This window comes from Corylus avellana, chromosome 6 (assembly GCF_965113065.1).
Source record: "Corylus avellana chromosome 6, dhCorAvel1.hap1.2, whole genome shotgun sequence".
NCBI classification, from domain to species: Eukaryota; Viridiplantae; Streptophyta; class Magnoliopsida; order Fagales; family Betulaceae; genus Corylus; species Corylus avellana.
In genome coordinates this window covers 22,747,590-22,767,765 of record NC_142495.1, presented here as the reverse complement: position 1 = coordinate 22,767,765, position 20,176 = coordinate 22,747,590, and the positions used below count along the sequence as shown (strand labels likewise).

General features: G+C 36.9%; 1 protein-coding gene and 2 pseudogenes across 2 annotated transcripts; all 3 read left to right on the top strand.

Annotated features, from left to right (window-relative positions):
* The first annotated feature begins 239 nt into the window (after positions 1 to 239).
* On the top strand, positions 240 to 17,832 carry LOC132187413 (Pentatricopeptide repeat (PPR) superfamily protein). 2 transcript variants are annotated; one of them, XM_059601714.2, is made up of 2 exons: positions 240 to 1,954; positions 17,819 to 17,832. In XM_059601714.2, the coding sequence occupies exon 1, from the start codon at positions 297 to 299 to the stop codon at positions 1,635 to 1,637; it is 1,341 nt and encodes a 446-aa protein (XP_059457697.2). In that variant the 5' UTR covers positions 240 to 296; the 3' UTR covers positions 1,638 to 1,954; positions 17,819 to 17,832. The 2 variants fall into 2 exon arrangements, with proteins under 2 accessions (XP_059457697.2, XP_088374071.1); XM_088517945.1 differs by lacking the exon at positions 17,819 to 17,832 and adding an exon at positions 5,456 to 5,589.
* On the top strand, positions 7,754 to 11,382 carry LOC132188010 (putative UPF0481 protein At3g02645 pseudogene; annotated as a pseudogene).
* Positions 13,149 to 14,744, top strand: LOC132188009 (putative UPF0481 protein At3g02645 pseudogene; annotated as a pseudogene).
* Positions 17,833 to 20,176: the final 2,344 nt, after the last annotated feature.

Here is a 20,176-nt window from a genome sequence, read left to right as displayed (position 1 = left end):
TTTTTAAATAAACACTCCCTAACATGTTTATTAAAATCGCAGATATTTTTCCTATTTTAAATTAAAAAATTTTATTGCAATGTCAAATACTTAACATTTTATAATATCTTTTAAAAATATAAATTATTCTTGTAAAATCACAATCCTAGACATACAATTAGTAGAACACAAATAAAACACCTGTAGACCGCTTAAAAGTAAAACTACTCGCTCCGGGCAGCTGAGCTAGCTGACAAAAAGCCAAACTGCACTGTTTTGCAAACCTTCGGCGTTGAGAAAAAACTCGCAAACAAAAAATGCATCCTCCGATCGTCTCCAGACGCCTTAACCCCTACCCTCTTTTCTCTCGCATCCACTCCCTCTTCTCATCCTCTCAGTCTTTCTCCACCAAACCCATTTCAGATTCGCACTCCAACCCCTCAAAAGCCCCCTCGGACCCCGCTACTGTTTGCGAGACCCTCTCCTCCTACTGCAACGACTGGGAGCGGGCGTTCGAGTTCTTCAACTGGGTCGAAACCCAGTTGCACTTCCAACACAACACCGATACTTGCAATCGTATGCTCGATATTCTTGGTAAGTTCTTCGAATTCGAGCGCTCTTGGGACTTGATTCGTCAAATGAAAACAAACCCATCAGGGAGGCCAAACCACGCCACATTTCGCATAATGTTTAAGCGCTATATATGTGCGCATTTAGTTAAAGAAGCTCTAGATATGTATGATTCTTTAGAAGAGTTTGATTTGAAGGATGAGACGTCGCTTTGTAATCTTATTGACGCGTTATGCGAGTACAAGCATGTGCTTGAGGCCCAAGACCTGTGTTTTGGAAAGAACAAGAAGTTCAATGTGAATGTGAGTAATACGAAGATTCATAATATGATTCTTCGCGGGTTTTTTAAGATGGGGTGGTGGAGTAAGTGTAGGGAGTTTTGGGAAGACATGGATAAAAAAGGTGTTCGTAAAGATTTGCATTCATATTCGATATACATGGATATAATGTGCAAAAGTGGGAAGCCATGGAAGGCTGTGAAATTGTATAAGGAGATGAAGAAGAAGGGGATAAAGTTGGATGTGGTGGCGTACAATACGGTTATTCGTGCTATTGGTGTTTTGGAGGGCGTGGATTGTTCAGTTCGGGTATTTAGGGAAATGAGGGACTTGGACTGTAAGCCTAATGTTGTGACTTATAATACAATTATAAAGCTGTTCTGTGAAAGTGGGAGATATAAAGATGCGTATGAGTTGCTCGATCGAATGCATGACTGGGGTTGTGCACCAGATGTGATGACATACAACTGCATTTTCAGGTGTCTTGAGAAGCCCAAGGAGATTCTTCGACTGTTTGATAGGATGATTGAAAGTGGGGTTCATCCGCGTATGGACACTTGTGTGATGCTTCTGAGAAAATTTGGGAGATGGGGGTTTCTTCGACCAGTTTTTATTGTATGGAAGAAGATGGAGAAACTTGGATGTAGTCCGGATGAGTCTGCTTACAATGCTTTAATTGATGCTTTGGTGGAGAAAGGAATGGTAGATATGGCCCGGAAGTATGATGAAGAGATGTTAGCAAAAGGGCTCTCAGCTAAACCAAGGGCTAAGCTGGAGCAGAACGCAGAATCTCTTGACAGGGATTTGTGAGAAGCAGATTTATTGAGGTTGGTATTGATGTGTAATTGGCAGACATGGATCTGACAGATGGGCCTGCGTCTGTCCAGAATCTGTAGCTGGGAATAATATGGTACCTAATAGGTGGGATGATGGTTAGCACAGACATGCAAGGTGGGTATGCCTCATGATCATGAGAAAGACTGCTAGCTAGAAGGTGAAGAGTTCACTGCAATAATTGACTGTTTGGGATAGCCTTGTTCTATAAGTGGATGTTTGTTCCCTGTACAAAAAAGGATGTTAAAGGTTTTCCAGCATATGGATATTCACATCATCTACACAAGCCCTAGGTATAAAACTCATCCTTTTTTTATAAAAATCATCTATTCACCGGTTCATAAATATATTGAGTGGTTAAATGAATTCTACACACCTGAAACTTTTATAGATATTTAATGGTTGAGAGGCTTTTGCGGATACGATAGAGATGGATTATTGCAGGTTGTTAAATTGTTGCTAGTTGCAGGATTGCTCTTTACTTGTTCTTTCTCGGATCCTGCGTTCACTTTTTTTTTCATTGTATTTGATTACTTTCGGAGATGAAGAGGTTTTATATTTAGAGCTCAATTCGCTGATGACCACACTTGCGGAGGTCACTAGTTCAAATTTCCCATTCCTCCCTCCATTTGGGGCTAATTACTTGTAAAAAAAATATTCAGCTTAGAGAAAATCATATGTCACTAACTTATATCCTCTTTTTGTATATTATATCTGATTGGTTCTGGAGTGGAATGGTTTTAACATTTAACTTAGGGAAAATTATCTGTAACTAACATAGATAAATATAATATTTTTTTAAAAAAACTATTTAGCATCTTAGGGAACAAATGGATTTGAGAAGTTTGTTTTCCAGAGAAGTGGAGCAAGTTTATTGTAGAGTTCTAATTCCAAAGAATATATCAAAGGAAAATGCATAGGTCGATTTTGGCAGAATTTAAGCTTTAGTTGATATTCTTACTGCAATCTTGTGAACTGGAACTGAAACCCACTGTTATTTTTTACCATTGAAGAAATGTAGTTTTTATCCTCTCTGGATGAATCTACATGTTGAAATATCTGCTCATGGGTGTATGAGTATCAATAAAGTTAAAAACTTTTCCCATTCTCCTTGATTGTGGTGGCATTAAGGGGGCAAAAGACCGTTTAAGTTTGAGAATATGTGGTTACTGGCTGATGGTTTTGAGGATAGGATGAGGTAATGGTGGTTGTCTTATCACTTTCATGGCTCTCCTAGCCTCATATTGGCTTTAAAGCTTATGGCCTTGAAGGTTGATCTTAAAAGGTGGAATGAGCAGGTGTTTAGTAATGTCGAGTTCCATAAAAAAGCTCTTTTGGAAGAATTGTGCGCCCGCGATAGATTGGAAGAAAAGAGAGTGTTAGTTGCTGAAGAGAAGTTGAGGAAAAGCTTGGTTATCAGTAAGCTGGAAAAAACTACTCTACAGGAGGAGATTAGTTGGAGAGAAAAGTCAAGGGTTCTTTGGCTAAAAAAGGATGACAAATGCACAAATTTTTTTCATCGAGTAGCCAACTCGAACATGAGGTCCAATTTCGTAGAGTCGCTATCTTTAAACGGCTTAGTTTCTTCTAACCAACCGATTATCGGGGATCATGTGGTTTAGTACTATGAGACCTTATTTTCAGAACCATACAATGGACGACCTTAAGCTGGATGACCTTGCCTTTGACTCTATAGATGCGGATGAGACCTTTTGGTTAGAGCATCCGTTCGAGGAGAGAGAGGTTCTAAAGGTGATGAAAGGTATGAATAGAATAGAGATAGGCTCTAGATCCTTATGGCTTTTTTTCAATGGCTTTCTTCCAAGATTGCTGGAATGTGACCAGGACAGACACCATGGGGGTGTTCCTTGACTTTTATGCTCGAAGTAAGTTTGAAAGAAGCCTTAATGCCACGTTTATTGCGCTCACCCCGAAGAAACCTAGGACAATTGATATTAAGGACTTTTGGCCTGTTAGTCTTATGAGTGGAGTTTACAAGATCATTGCCAAAGACTTTGCCCATAGATTGAGAAGGGCCATGGAGAAGGTTATTTGAAGCCCTAAAAATGCTTTTATTAAGGTAGGCAAATCCTAGATTCCATTCTTATAGAAAACGAATGTTTGGACAGTTGAATCAAATCTAGTGAACCGGGGGTTCTTGCAAGTTGGATATTGAGAAGGCATATGGTCATGTCAACTGGAAGTTCTTATTGTATATGCTGAGAATGTGTGATTTTAAGGAGAAATTGTGTTCTTGGAAAGCGCATTGTATCTCTTTGGTGCTCTTCTCCATTTTGGTGGAGGGCACTCCTTTTGACTTCTTCAATAGCTCTCACGGGTTGAGACAAGGAAACCCTTTGTCTCCTTTTCTATTTGTTGTTGTCAAGGCATTAAGTAAAATGCTTATAGCTACTGTTGATAGGGCTCTTCTCTTAAGTTTCTCAATGGGAACTAGGCTCTTTGAGGTGGTAAATACTTCACACATGTTGTTCACGGATGATACTTTGGTATTTTGTGGGGCCAACCCTGATCATCTTCGCTATCTGCGTGCTTTATTCTTATGTTTTGAAGTTGTCTTAGGAATTGAAGGTGAATTTGGCTAAGTTAGTTTTGGTTCTTGTGGGTAACGTGGATGTGCTGGCTCTTTCCCCGGGGGTCTGTTACACGGCCAAGTCTATTTGTGATGGTATTGTTGAAAAGATTGAGAGTTGGTTAGCTAGTTGGAAAATGATGTATCTGTCTAAGGGTGGTAGGGTTACCCATACAAAGAGCACTCTCTCCAACTTACCTGCGTACTTCTTGTCTCTTTTTCCCCCTACCATTGGTGTGGCAAATCGAATAAAAAAAGTCTATCGAAATTTCTTATGGGGTGGGATAGGCGAAGAATTCAAATATCACCTGGTTAGTTGGTCCAATGTTTGCTATCCTATTTTTTAGGGAGGTTTGGGGATTCAAAACTTGAGGATGCTCAATCGGGCCCTTTTAAGGAAGTTGTTATGGCGCTATGTCCATGAGAGAGAGGTATGGTGGAAAGTTGTTATGGACTCTAAATTTGGTAGTGCTTGGAGCAGGTGGTGTTCTATTGATCCCCCTGGCTACATGGTGTAGGGCTATAGAAGAATATAAGGAGGGGGTGGAGGTTGTTTTATAGCCATACCAAATTTGAACTGGGCGATGGGTCCAAGATCAGGTTATGGGATGATGTGAGATGCAAAGAGATGACCCTTAAGGAAGCATTGCCAGATTTATATAACATTGTTCGTGTGAAGGATGCTTTAGTTGCAGGTCATTTGGACTTTTCTAGTGGTTTACTTGAGTAGAATGTTAGCTTTATTAAAGTAATTCACAATTGGGAGGTGGTTACCTTGGCTTCCTTCTTTCACTTTGTTATATTCCCGTAGAGTGAGATGGGAAGGAGAAGATAAGATTTCATAGCCCCCTTCACACGAAGGGATGTTTGATGTTAGCTCATTTTACAGGGTCTTTACTTGTAAAGATGGCTTTCCTTTCCCTTGGAATTTGGAATAGTATTTGGCGGACCAAGGCTCTTTCGAGATTTTTTTTTCGCTTGGTCGGTGGCCCTAGGAAAGATTCTTATTGTGGACAATTTTAGTAAGCGGCATGTTATTGTGGTCGATAGGTGTTGCATGTGCAAAATGAATGGAGAGTCAGTGGAGCATCTTTCTCTTTATTGTGAGGTTGTTTACGCCTTATTAAATATTATCTTCAATCGCTTTGGGTTGTCTTGGGTTATGCCTAGTTGGGTAATTGATTTGTTTGCTCGTTGTGGACAGGTGAATGCTCTCGGAGTGCTGTTCGTGAAAGATGGTGCCCTCTTGCCTTTATGGTGTCTATAGAGGAACAAAAAAATGATAGAAATTTCGAGGACCGTGAGAGGATGTTGGAGGAGTTAGTCTTTTTATTCTCTTTTTAAGGTGGTTTGTTTTACTGATATTCTTGTACTTTTTTCTACTCTATTTAGGCATTTTTCTTGTATATTTCCTATGTACTTTGGTTGTACTTTGCACTTTTATTGATATTTCAATTACTTGTAAAAAAAAAAAAAAAATGGTTCCATTTAAAGATTTTATGAATCTATGAGCATCTGCTGATATTTTGATGGTACTAGAAGTTGGAACTCTAACTAGGATTGCAAAATATCATTAGAAGCGTAAGGCTCTCAAAGTACATGAAAAATATGTAAGAGAAGCTACGTAGTTAATATGAGCAAAAAAATTTTTTTTTAAAAAAAATCATGATAACTAATCAACAGAGATACAATGTGTCAAAAAATAATGACATAATCTCCTCTAATGTCTTATCACGGTCTTCAAAGTATCTATTATTTATTTTCTTCCATATACACTACAAAAGGCACGAAGATATCATCTTTCAAAGAGCAGCATTCCAAATGTTGTTAGATTAACTACTCATCTAGGCATGACTCAAAACAATTGAAATAAATTGAAAAAAATTCCAAATAGCAATACAATCATGTAGCTGTCATGTAACCTCTTAGTAGAACCCAAAAGGCAAAGCCCTGTAAATTTAGAGTGCACAAACCTTGTTATAGATAATTAAAATAAAGGAGAATATGTGAATTCCCCATGTTTGAAGTCATCTTAAACAAGGTGATAGGATTACGCAATTCCTATTACCCCATTAATCCTCAACATTCCAAATACTTCCCTTGGCAAAATGAAGGGCTACAATTGAGTAGCAGCCACGCCAGATTAGCATGGTAATCATTGACTACTGTTTGCAAAGAGCCGACAAGTTACAGTCATTTGGTGTTAAAGTTGCGACAAGGTTTGCATCCAACTTTTATACTGCACTCTTCTTACGGCTACATGTGAAACATGACACCAAAATAATGGATAGTTTTGGTAACAATTTCATCACAAGTATACAAACAAATAAAGATAGAACCCTCCTTTCTTGTACTTTCTCCCAACCGTAAACCACAGTACTCCTCAACATGTGAATATAAATTTTATATATATATAAAGGCAAGGATAACTAACGTGACTATTTTATTTGGAATTGATCACGATAACACTTGCTTATTGGGCATTACTCAGAAAGGGTCTAGATAGTAAGAACTATAGGCATTCTCTCAAAATTGATCGAGCCATAGCTTAACACCAGTCCACTGAGAACTCTAAGAGTGTGTTTGGTAAAGGACTTGAAAAATTAAGTAAACCAGAATTGTAGCAGATTTAATTAATTTAAGAAAAAAAAAAAAAAAGAGTAAGAATGTTTTGCATGAAAGAAAAAAAAAAATTGTTTTGTAATGATTTTTTTATTTGAAAAATAATAAAAAATGATTGATATGATGTAAAAAGTAAAAATATTGAGGTTGATTTTGAAAGGAATTTTTTGAGATTTTGAGTCTTTGAATCCTCTTTCTGGTACACTCTTTTGCCAAACGTAGTCAATGAACAAGCGAATAACCTTAGAATCTAACCCTCACTAAGACAACCCAAGTGCCACTAGACCACACCCTTGAATTGATTACATGGGGAAAATAATTGATATAAATATAACTGATTTCTAAATTACACTGGTGTAAGACCAAATTGTAATTGTTTTCTTTTTCTTTTTTGTTCTTTTCGCCGTCCCATGCGTCTCTTCATGTGGTTTCTTGTGCCCTCATGTGGCTGGGCCCATATATACAACGATGTTTTCTTTTTATTTTTTGCCTAGTGTTAGGTAAATGTCAGGAAAATGATGAATTTTTTATTGACCCACATGTATATATATATATATATATTCATCACAAGCATAAGAATAGCACATTAAACACATGTAGCCTTCCCGTATAAGATAGTAAACCTTCGTTCATTAATTATCTGATTAATACGTCTGGAAAGAGGAAAAAGCAGGTGACTCTTGCTCATGAAAGATGCTTCTTAGATGTAAAATACTACAAACGTGAAAAACGCATTTGCTTAGTTGTTTATACAAAGAAGTAAATAACTATTATTAAAGTTAATTAATAATGTAATTATGCCAATAAAAGCCTCGTTCTCTTCCAACTCCCCCCCATCATTCAATACACCAAAATCTTCTCTTAGAACAACATCAAACACATGGCTTCTTCAGCTTCTCCCCAACCCACAACAACGCCATCTCAAACTTATTCCAAATTTGACGAGATTCGATGGGTGATTCAGATCCGCCGAGCCCTCGAAGAAGAGCCGGAGGATGATGAAGCTGACGCCGAAGCCCCAGTAAGCATCTTCAATGTCCCCAAAGCCCTTCTGGCGAGTGACCCAGATTCTTATACTCCACAAGAAGTTGCTCTTGGGCCTTTCCACTGTTTGCGCCAAGAGCTCTATGAGATGGAGAGGTACAAGCTAGCGGCAGCAAAAACCACCCAAAAGCAACTCCAATGCCTCAAATTCCAGAATCTGGTTGACCAATTGATAAAGCACGAGCCAAGGATCCGAGCATGCTACCACAAGTACTTGGATTTCAACAGCGAAACGTTGGCGTGGATGATGGCCGTCGACGCGTCGTTCCTGCTCAAGTTCCTTGGAATCTACGCCATTGAAGAAGGCAAAGTGCTGAGAAAAGTTTCCTCCAGGATGTCACACTTGGTCGACAGTGGCGGAGCCAAGTCGGCGCATAACGCAATTCTCAGAGACATGATAATGCTGGAGAATCAAATTCCTTTGTTTGTGTTGAGGAAGGTGTTGGAGTTGCAATTCTCGTCGCAGGAGTCTGCCGACGGCGTGTTGCTTGCCATGTTAATGGGGTTATGCAAAGAGCTTTCCCCTTTGAAGCTGGCGGAAGATGTGTCGAAGAATATTCAAGTGTCAAAGGCTGCCCACTTGCTGGACTTTTTGTACGACATGATCGTGCCCAAAATGGAAGAACCATCGCCACCGGCAATAGTAATCGAAATTGAGGGCGTGGATGATCGTAATGAAGGCATGGAAGGGGAGAAAAAATCTTCTGCAGATTCCAGTTACGTGAAACAATTCCTCGATGAGGTTTGGAAGCTGCTTTCAAAATTAAACCGCGGCCCAATACTTTTTGTTAAGAAGGTACTTTTAAATCGCTACTTTATTTCAAAGAGAAATGCAACATATTCTAAATTTGTTTTTTAAAAGTTGGTTCCTAAATTAATAATGTGTCACCATCTCATGAGTTTGTGATATACTTTCTAAAATAATAAATCTCATGAGATGGTGACGCATCATTTGATATTGCTTTTGAAAAATAGAGTTTTTAAGTCAAAAAGTATTTTTTGGCAAAAATTTCATTTTTAAACTTTTTGCCAAAAGTGCATTTTGGCAATTTTTAGAATTAAAAAGTTAAAAAAGTATTTTTGAAATTTTTTACCAAACATGCCAACTTATATTTGGCATAACTTTGTAAGTACTAAAAGTATTTTTTAAGCTCTCAAATGCAATTTTAAACAAATCCTAAGACCCATTTGGTATATAGAATAGACCCTGAAATAGAATGGCTACTTCCACGATATAACTATTCTTTTATTTGGTTGCTCACAATTCCTTGAAACAGCTATTCCCACCTATTCCTAGCCTCTTAAAAATTAAAAAAAAAAAAAGGAATAACTATTCTTTGAATAATGGAATGGGTTTTCCAAAAATCATTATTATTATTGTTATTTTTATTTTTGAACTGAGTTTTTCTTTAAATTGGGTTGGAGGAAATTCCTTCAACTCAGTCTATGAAAATGACATATGTCATTTTTTTAATAACATGTGAGATGCAAATGAGTTTTTAATATTATTTATTCTAACTTTATCCGTGCTATTAAAAAAAACATGCACATCTCACATGTTTAAATGATATATGTCATTTTTATAGATTGAGTTGGAGGAATTGGTTTGAAGAAAAACTCTGTCCTTTATTTTTCTACAAACATAAAAGCAAAACAAAAACTAAAACCAGGGAATGAAATAATTTTAGTTTTCTAATAAGTAGTTATAAACAAAATAAATCCTTTGAAAACCTTTTATAAGAACTAATACATTCAAATTATAACCATTTTAATTTATAGGCTAAAACTAAAACTAGAATTCAAATCTACACTAGAAAGTATATCTTTCTAACGTAGAAGAACTTTGTCCCTCATGTATGCTCTGCTAATTAGCCCGATCACATAAAGAACACCAAACAAAAACCATTTTAATTTCTAGGCTAAAACTGGAACTAAAAGAACCTAAACCTCCATTAAAACTTATTGCTTTTTAACATAGACGAACATTATTCCCCACGTCTATTCGCAAAGGCTCCACTAATTAAACCAAACAAAGAACACCAAAAATAAAGATCTAAACCATGTTCAAATCAATTTTTCTATTTTTTATTTTTTATTTTTAAATTATTATTATTAATTACTTTAGTATTGATATCTTGGGTATTTGTTTAATTTTGACACAATTCTAATGAGAGCAAGTGTATAATTGTCACCAAACTAAGGAAAATGATTAATCATTCCATTCCACTTTCTCTTATTCTCAATAATAGTTATTAATTTTTTTCTACCTGCGTACCAAATAAGACCTTAAACTTATAGAAAGTGGTTAATTTAATCGTTTAATTTATATTATAATACATCCTTTTACATTGGATTCAAATTCAAGTAATTCTATTCATCACCCTATTATCCCCAAAATTCATGCAGCGTGATTCCCAACCAAAAAATAATTCTGCGTGTTCTAAATGCTATGGGGACCATGTCACATCAGCACTCTAAGGGATAAAAGGGGATAATGGGTACATATAAACATTATTTTTCAAATGTTTAAAGGTAAACATGTGAAATATTTAATTAAAATAAGAGATAAATGACCAAAACCATATTCAGATTCAAATTTAGGACATTTACTTTAATAAAAATGTTAAATTAATATTTATCCCACAAGCTTCGTCTTATATATATATAAAAAATTAATTAATTTTATCATTTAATTTCTTACAGGTGTTGGTATCTGGACCAATAAAACTCCTGGTAAAATTGCCATGGACAATCCTCTCCAAGCTTCCCGGGTTCTCACTCTTAAAACAACCTCTGGAGTATTTTGTTTCCTCGCAAGATAAAGAAGAAGCCAAGTCGGAAAACGAGGCTTCAACTTCAAACAAACCACCGCTGGTGGAGGAAATCGCAATCCCTTCTGTGTCTGAGCTCACAAGAGCCGGCTTCCATTTCGCACCCTCAAATGGCGGCGTCTCAACCGTTTCTTTCGACGCCAAGACATTCACAGTTTACCTCCCCACAGTGAGTTTAGACATCAACACGGAGGTGGTTTTGAGAAACTTGGTAGCATACGAAGCTTCAAACGCATCGGGGCCGTTGGTTTTTACGCGGTACACAGAATTGATGAACGGGATTATCGACACGGAGGAGGATGTGAAAGCGCTTAGAGAAAGAGGGATCATTTTGAACCGTTTGAAGAGCGATGGAGAGGTGGCGAGCCTGTGGAATGGGATGAGCAAGTCTATCAGATTGACGAAAGTGCCATTTTTAGACAAGGTGATTGAAGATGTGAACAAGTATCACGGTTACAAATGGAGGGTTAAAGTGGGAAAATTCTTGAAGACTTACGTGTTTGGTTCTTGGCAGTTTCTCACATTTCTTGCTGCAATTTTTTTCCTGTTCTTGATGACATTGCAATCGTTTTGCTCGGTTTACAGCTGCAGTCGCTTTCTTCATATCAACCCCACAACACTCACTAATTCTTAGCTGTTCAGATTTTTTTTTTTTTTTTTTTTTTTTTTTTAGCAGAGGTTTCTTTAAAAAAAAAAAAAAAAAAAAATTCCCATAAGTATTCTAACTTCTATAAGTTTGTGTACCCTGTTTAAAGAAAGTTGGTTGGTGCTTGCTTTTTTTATTTGCATATTTTTTGGGGGATTTGGGAATGAATGATGACAAGAATATATATTGTATTATGTGTTTGTCATGAAAGATTGTAATTGTAAGAAAATCCACTTTCTTTATCTCCTTAGCAAGTTTGGTGGCTTTTTAATTTTTTTTTTTTTTTGATGGGCTGATGTGGTAATACCCGTTCTTTTTTAGATAAGTCCGTGTTAAAAAAAAAAATAATAAAAAAAATAAAAAAATAATAAAAAAAAAATTTAGAGGTCGAAGGACACAACCACATCAACTCAGTAACATGTGAGTGATTTATTGGTGTACATAACTATATCTCCATCAAAACCCGCACATCAGCTATATCTTTATAAAATAAAATAAAAAAATTAAAAAAAAATCAGCTATGTCCCAAAACCCGAATTGACGTGTATATGTATGATTTTAGGAGATAACATGCATGAGACAAGTTAATTAACACATTCATTTTTCCTTCTTTGTGTTATAAAGTCAAAGGAAAAGTAATCGCATAGTATATTTTGCGTCCAAATCTTTCTTTCTCAAGTCTTGTTACAACTTAATTCACGTGAAATGTAACACTAAAATGCGATTGGCAGGGTAGTTTTCACAACAACTTGATCGTATATAATTGTACCAAAATATCACCTTATCTTATGAATCTATGACCATAACCATTATTTTTATTATATATGTTGCATCATAACCTAATCGTATGTGAATTCTAGTTATCAAAGAATTTCAAGTAGTCCTTAAAAATATTCAAATAAAAAATTCCGAGACAAGACCATAATTATTTAATCATAAAGCAAATCAATCACACAAAAAAACACCGGAGTTTACGTGAAAAGACCTTTTTTTTTCTTTTTCTTTTTCTTTTTTTTTTTTTTTAATTTGAAGGAAAAATTACAGGATAATTTCAAGCAAATATGTTATATTTATTTATTTTATCTTTTTTAGATAATGTCACAAGATTATATTGCAGTCACATATATGTGAGTAAATAATCTCGAATGCCTGAGTTGTTCTGAATTCGTTCATTTCATACCTACAAACTTGATATCCACACCATTAATGGAGATATGAAAACAACACAAAGAAAATCAAATTATCAAGGACTTGCAAAGGCACTTTCTCACCAAAATTACTTTTCGTAATATTGTCACAGAAAAAAAAAAAAAAAAAAAATTAACGCTAGCTACATAGAATTTGACAATCTAAATTACCTCCCAAATTAATTTTCAGTTATTTGTACTTTCCACAACTGTAGAGAAACCCCCAAATTAGTGATCACCCTTCTTCGATCTACTTCCTTCCAAGCCAAAAAAATAAAATAAAAACCTATCCTTTCTCTCTTGGTTTTGTTGTAAAGATTTTCAAAATGAATAATAAATTTACTTATGGGCTTTTTTAGATCAATTGTTAGGATTTGTTAACCATTAATAACAAGTGTGATTTAACGGTCCCAATTAATTAGATGACCATTAATTAATTAATGAGCATGCACGTTAACGTTATATATATATTGAAGTTCATTAATTAATGACAGTAATGTCTATGGTAATGGACTTAAAGATCCTCCAATCTCCCTCACCGCTCCAAACCAAAAGCTTTTGATCACAATGTCATCACAATTCGACCCGAAATTTGATGAGCTCCAATGGGTCATTCAGATCCGTCGTACCCTCGAAGAAGATCAGCTTGATGATCAGGAATATTCCGGCAAACTCCCCGTTTGCATTTTCAACGTCCCCAAAGTTCTTCTCTCCACTCATCCAGATTCTTACACTCCACAGCAAGTTTCTCTCGGTCCTTACCACCATTGGCGCTCGGAGCTCTTTGAGATGGAAAGGTATAAGCTAGCAGCAGCAAAAACCACCCAAAAACATTTCCAAACCCTCAAGTTCCATAATCTCGTTGACCAATTGATAAAGGTTGAGCCAAGGATCCGAGCTTGCTATCACAAGTACTTGCATTTCAATGGCGAAACGTTGGCGTGGATGATGGCCATTGATGCGTCTTTCTTGCTTCAGTTCCTTCAATTCTACTCCACCAAAGAAGGAATTAGAGCTTCCTCTAGGATGTCACACTTGGTCGACAATGCAATTCTTCGAGACATGATAATGCTGGAGAATCAAATTCCTTTGTTTGTATTGAGGAAGATAATAGAATTCCAATTCTCTTCACCAGAGTCTGCAAATGATACGTTGTTTTCAATTTTAATTGGGTTTTGCAAAGAGCTTTCACCCTTCAAGCTGATCATAATCATGGAAGCTTCAGAAAGCGCGCACTTGCTAGACCTTTTGTACAACATGATCGTGCCCAAAATTGAAGAACCGTCGGAAATTATCGAACTTGACGTGCATGGCAAGGAAACATCTTCTGCCGACTCAAGCTCTTACGTAAAAAAACTCCTGCATGAGATTTGGAAGCTAATTTCAAAATTAAACCGCGGCCCAGTTCGTTTTATCAAGCAGGTAATAATATCTAAAGCCGTAAAATTCATCCTAAAATTTCCTCTGACAATCCTCTCCAACCTCCCCGGATTCGCAATGTTAAAGCAACCCATTGAGTATTTGTTTTTCTCACAAGATAGAGAAGAATCCAGACCGAAAAATGACTTCAGCAGACCACCGCTGGTGGAGGAAATCACAATCCCTTGTGTGACTGAGCTCACAAGAGCCGGCTTCCGTTTCGCACCCACAAACGGCGGTGTCTCAACCGTTTCTTTTGACGTAAAAACCTCCACTTTTTACCTTCCCACCCTCACTTTAGATGTTAACACGGAGGTGGTTTTGAGAAACTTGGTAGCGTACGAGGCTTCAAACGCATCGGGGCCGTTGGTTTTTACGCGGTACACAGAATTGATGAACGGGATTATCGACACGGAGGATGATGTGAAAGCGCTTAGAGAAAGAGGGATCATTTTGAACCGTTTGAAGAGCGATGGGGAGGTGGCGAGCCTGTGGAATGGGATGAGCAAGTCTATCAGATTGACAAAAGTACCATTTTTAGACAAGGTAATTGAAGACGTGAACAAGTATTACAGTGGGAAATGGAGGGTTAAAGTTGGAATATTGTTGAAGGTTTACGTTTTTGAGCCTTGGCAGTTTCTCGCATTGCTTGCTGCAATTTTGGTCTTGCTCTTGATGACATTGCAAGCGTTTTGCTCTATTTATATTAACACTCGCGTCCTTCCAGTCAAGAGGACACAGTGATTTAATTATCTTTTTCTAACTAATAAGACCAGAAAAAGCAATTTCTATAAGTTTGTGTACCCTTTTTAATTATTTATATTTTTTTGTTGGGAATGGCACAATGACAATATTGTCTTTATTTTCTTAAAATAAGATTTGTTTGGGGTTCTTTTATTTATTTATTTATGATATCCTGTTTCTTCTTTTGTGTTGTGGGGGCTTTTACTCTATTTCCATGATGTTTGGGCTTTTCATCACATGTTTCGCTGGGTGTTGTTGATGAGAATAATTATAATTTTATTTAAAATATTAATATTATATAGCAAAGGAATAACTGAAGATCGAGCTGCACATTAATGGCCCGGTCATCAGTTTTTCCATAAAAAAGCTCTTTTGGAAGAATTGTGCGCCCGTGATAGATTGGAAGAAAAGAGAGTGTTAGTTGTTGAAGAGAAGTTGAGGAAAAGCTTGGTTATCAGTAAGCTGGAAAAAACTACTCTACAGGAGGAGATTGGTTGGAGAGAAAAGTCAAGGGTTCTTTGGCTAAAAAAAGATGACAAATGCACAAATGTTTTTCATCAACTAGCCAACTCGAACATGAGGTTCAATTTCGTAGAGCCGCTGTCTTTAAACAGCTTAGTTTCTTCTAACCAACCGATTATCGGGGATCATGTGGTTTAGTACTATGAGACCTTATTTTCAGAACCATACAGTGGACAACCTAAGCTGGATGACCTTGCCTTCGACTCTATAGATGCAGATGAGACCTTTTGGTTAGAGCATCTCTTCGAGGAGAGAGAGGTTCTAAAGGTGATGAAAGGTACGAATAGAATAGAGATAGGCTCTAGATCCTTATGGCTTTTTTTTTTTTTTTCATGGCTTTCTTCCAAGACTGCTGGAATGTGACCAAGACAGACACCATGGGGGTGTTCCTTGACTTTTATGCTCGTAGTAAGTTTGAAAAAAGCCTTAATGCCACGTTTATTGCGCTCACCCCGAAGAAACCTAGGACGATTGATATTAAGGACTTTCGGCCCGTTAGTCTTGTGAGTGGAGTTTATAAGATCATTGCCAAAGTCTTTGCCAATAGATTGAGAAGGGTCATGGAGAAGGTTATTTGAAGCCCCAAAATGCTTTTATTAAGGTAGGCAAATCCTAGATTCCATTCTTATAGAAAACAAATGTTTGGACAGTCGACTCAAATCTAGTGAACTAGGGGTTCTTGCAAGTTGGATATTGAGAAGCCATATATGGTCATGTCAACTGGAAGTTCTTATTGTATATGCTGAGAATGTGCGATTTTAGGGAGAAATTGTGCTCTTGGAAAGCGTATTGTATCTCTTTGGTGCTCTTCTCCATTTTGGTGGAGGGCACTCCTTTTGACTTCTTCAATAGCTCTTACAGGTTGAGATAAGGAAACCCTCTATCTCTTCTTCTATTTGTTGTTGTCATTGAGGCATTAAGTAAAATGCTTATAGCTACTGTTGATAGGGCTCTTCTCTTAAGTTTCACGATGGGAACTAGGCTCTTTGAGGTGGTAAATACTTCACACATGTTGTTCACGGATGATACTTTGGTATTTTGTGGGGCCAACCCTGATCATCTTCGCTATCTGCGTGTTTTATTCTTACGTTTTGAAGTTGTCTTAGGAATTGAAGGTGAATTTGGCTAAGTTAGTTTTGGTTCTTGTGGGTAACGTGGATGTGTTGGCTCTTTCCCTGGGGGTCTGTTACAAGGCCAAGTCTATTTGAGATGATATTGTTGAAAAGATTGAGAGTTGGTTAGCTAGTTGGAAAATGATGTATCTGTCTAAGGGTGGTAGGGTTACGCATATAAAGAGCACTCTCTCCAACTTACCTGCGTACTTCTTGTCTCTTTCTCCCCCTACTGCTGGTGTGGCAAATCGAATTTAAATATCACATGGTTAGTTGATCCAATGTTTGCTATCCTATTTTTTAGGGAGGTTTGGAGATTTAGAACTTGAGGATGCTCAATCGGGTCCTTTTAAGGAAGTTGTTATGGCGCTATGTCCATGAGAGAGAGGCATGGTGGAAAGTTGTTATGGACTCTAAATTTGGTAGTGCTTGGAGCAGGTGGTGTTCGATTGATCCCCCTGGCCGCATGGTGTAGGGGTATAGAAGAATATAAAGAGGGGGTGGAGGTTGTTTTATAGCCATACCAAATTTGAGCTGGGCGATGGGTCCAAGATCAGGTTATAGGATGATGTGAGATGCAGAGAGATGACCCTTAAGGAAGCATTGGCGGATTTATATAGCATTGCTCGTGTGAAGGATGCTTCAGTTGCAGCTCATTTGGACTTTTCTAGTGGTTTCCTTGAGTGGAATGTTAGCTTTATTAAAGTAATACATAATTGGAAGGTGGTTGCCTTGGCTTCCTTCTTTCACTTTGTTATATTCTCGTAGAGTGAGATGGGAAGGAGAAGATAAGATTTTATAGCCCCCTTTACACGAAGGGATGTTTGATGTTAGCTCATTTTATAGGGTCTTTACTTGTAAAGATGGCTTTCCTTTCCCTTGGAATTTGGAAGAGTATTTGGCAGACTAAGGCTCTTTTGAGAGGCTTTTTTTTTCACTTGGTCAACGGCCCTAGGAAAGATTCTTATTGTGGACAATTTTAGTAAGCAGCATGTCATTGTGGTCGATAGGTGTTGCACGTGGACATGTGGACAATTTTAACCCCAAGGGGTTGGCCCAAGTGGTGGAGGCCTTGGTCTTGTATCATCCCTTCAAGGTCTAAGGTTCAACACCTCATGGGTGCAAACAATTATTTGGGACCTTACCCCCTGGTGAAAAGCCAGTGATTTAACTAGTTTTGCGTAGGAAAACTTCTGAGAATGCAATGCACGGGACTGGAGTTTACTCTGCAGAGGTAGGTCCAAAGGGTCTTGAGGTTCCCCGACATAAATAAATAAATAAAAAAGGTGTTGCATGTGCAAAATGAATGGAGAGCCCATGGAGCATCTTCCTCTTTATTGTGAGGTTGTTTACGCCTTATTAAATAGTATCTTCAGTCGCTTTGGGTTGTCTTAGGTTATGCCTAGTCGGGTAATTGATTTGTTTGCTTGTTGTGGACAGGTGGATGCTCTCGGAATGCTGTCCGTGAAAGATGGTGCTCTTGCCTTTATAGTGTCTATAGAAGAACAAAAAAATGATAGAAATTTCGAGGACCGAGAGAGGACGTTGGAGGAGCTAAAGTCTTTTTATTCTCTTTTTAATTGGACAACTACTTTTTTTAGCTCTGCTGGTGATTAGTTTTAATGATATTCTTATACTTTTTTTTTTTTTTTTTTTTTTTTTTTTTTTAACTCTATTTATGCATTTTCTTGTATATTTCCTATGTACTTTGGTTGTGCTTTGCACTTTTATTGATATTTCAATTACTTGTAAAAAATTAAAAAATTAAAAAAAGATTAAAAAAAAGGTTCCATTTAAAGAATTTATGAATCTATGAGCATCAGATGATATTTTGATGGTACTAGAAGTTGGAACTCTAACTGGGATTGCAAAATATCATTAGAAGCGTAAGGCTCTTCAAGTACATAAAAATATGTCAGAGAAGCTACATAGTTAATAGAGGCAAAAAGAACAAGAAAATCATGATAACTAATCAACAAAAATACAGTGTGTCAAAAAATAATGACTTAATCTCCTCTAATGTCTTATCACAGTCTTCAAAATATCTATTATTTATTTTCCTCCATATACACTACAAAAGGCACGAAGACACCATCTTTCAAAGAGCAGCACTCCAAATGTTGTCAGCAATCTACTTACAAGCATACAGATTGACTACTCGTCTAGGCATGACTCAAAACAATCCAAATAAATTGAAAAAAAATTCCAAATAGCACAAACAATCATGTAGCTGTCATGTAACCTCTTAGTAGAACCCAAAAGGCAAAACCCTGTAAATTTAGAGTGCACAAACCTTGTTATAGATAATTAAAATAAAGGAGAATATGTGAATTCCACATGTTTGAAGTCATCTAAAACAAGGTGACTTCAAATACTTCTCTTACTTGGCAAAACATTAGATAAATGAAGGGCCTACAATTGAGTAGCAGCCACGCTATAGTAATCATTAACTACTGTTTGGAAAGAGCCGACAAGTTACAGACTCATTTGGTGTTAAAGTTGCGACAAAGTTTGCATCCAACTTTTATTCTACACTCTTCTTATATATGGCTACATGTGAAACATGACACCAGAATAATAGATAGTTTTGGTAACAATTTCACCACAAGTATACAAACAAATATAGATAGAACCCTCCTTTCTTGTACTTTCTCCCAACCGTAAACCACAGTACTCCTGATCAACATGTGAATATATATAAATATATATATATATATATATATATATATATAAAGCTAAGGATAACTAAAGTGACTATTCTATTCGGATGTGATCATGATAGCACTTGCCTATTGGGCATTACTCAGAAATGGTCTAGATAGTAGGAACCATAGGCAATTTCTCAAAACTGATTGAGCCATAATTTAACACCAGTCCACAGAGAACTCTAGGGGTGTGAATTTGGTAAAGGACTTGAAAAAGGAAGCAGACCAGAATTGTAGCAAATTTGATTAGGCCTGGGTATCGGTTAAAACGGTCCGGTTAAGGACCTTATCGGTTATTAACCGATAATTTTCGGTTAAACGGTTTATTAACCGATACCGAACCAATAAGAATTTTAACCGATAATTTCGGTTAAAACGGTACACGGTTAAACGGTCCGGTTAAACCGGTTAACCGATTTAACCGAGAGCTTTATATTGATTTATTTTGTTGGGCCAAAAACCAAAAATGAGTTTTTTTTGACTTTTGAGAGCCCAAATACTTTTTGTTGGGCTAAAATAATTTATTAAAAATGAGTTGTTTTAGGGACCAAATACTTTTTGTTGGGACCCAAATATTTGTTTTTTGGGCTAAAAATTGAAGCTTTTTTATATTGATCCACTTCAACTTTTTTTTTTTTTTTTTTAAATATTATAAAATACATTTTTCCAAAGCAAATGGACTAATTAACATAATGAATGCTAATTAGACTACCAAAACTAGTTAATGAAAAATGCTTTTACCAAAGGCAAAGAAATCTCATCAAATGCCATCACTTAAAAAAAAAACATCAAACCTACCCAAACCCAAATTAAAATAAAATTCATTAATGAATAATAAACCGAAGGGAGGGGCTTTCCTTGGAAGAGTGTGCGCCGCCACGAGCAAGTTTCTTTGTTTGGTCGGCGGCTTTGGGCAAAATTCTGACCCTAGATAACCTCAGGAAGCGACAAGTGATTGTAACAAATAGATGCTATATGTGCAAAAGGAGTGAGGAGACGGTGGATCATCTCCTCCTTCATTGCGAGGTTGCCTATGCCCTATGGTGTACTTTTTTTGGGCGGTTTGGGTTATCTTGGGTGATGCCAAGACGGG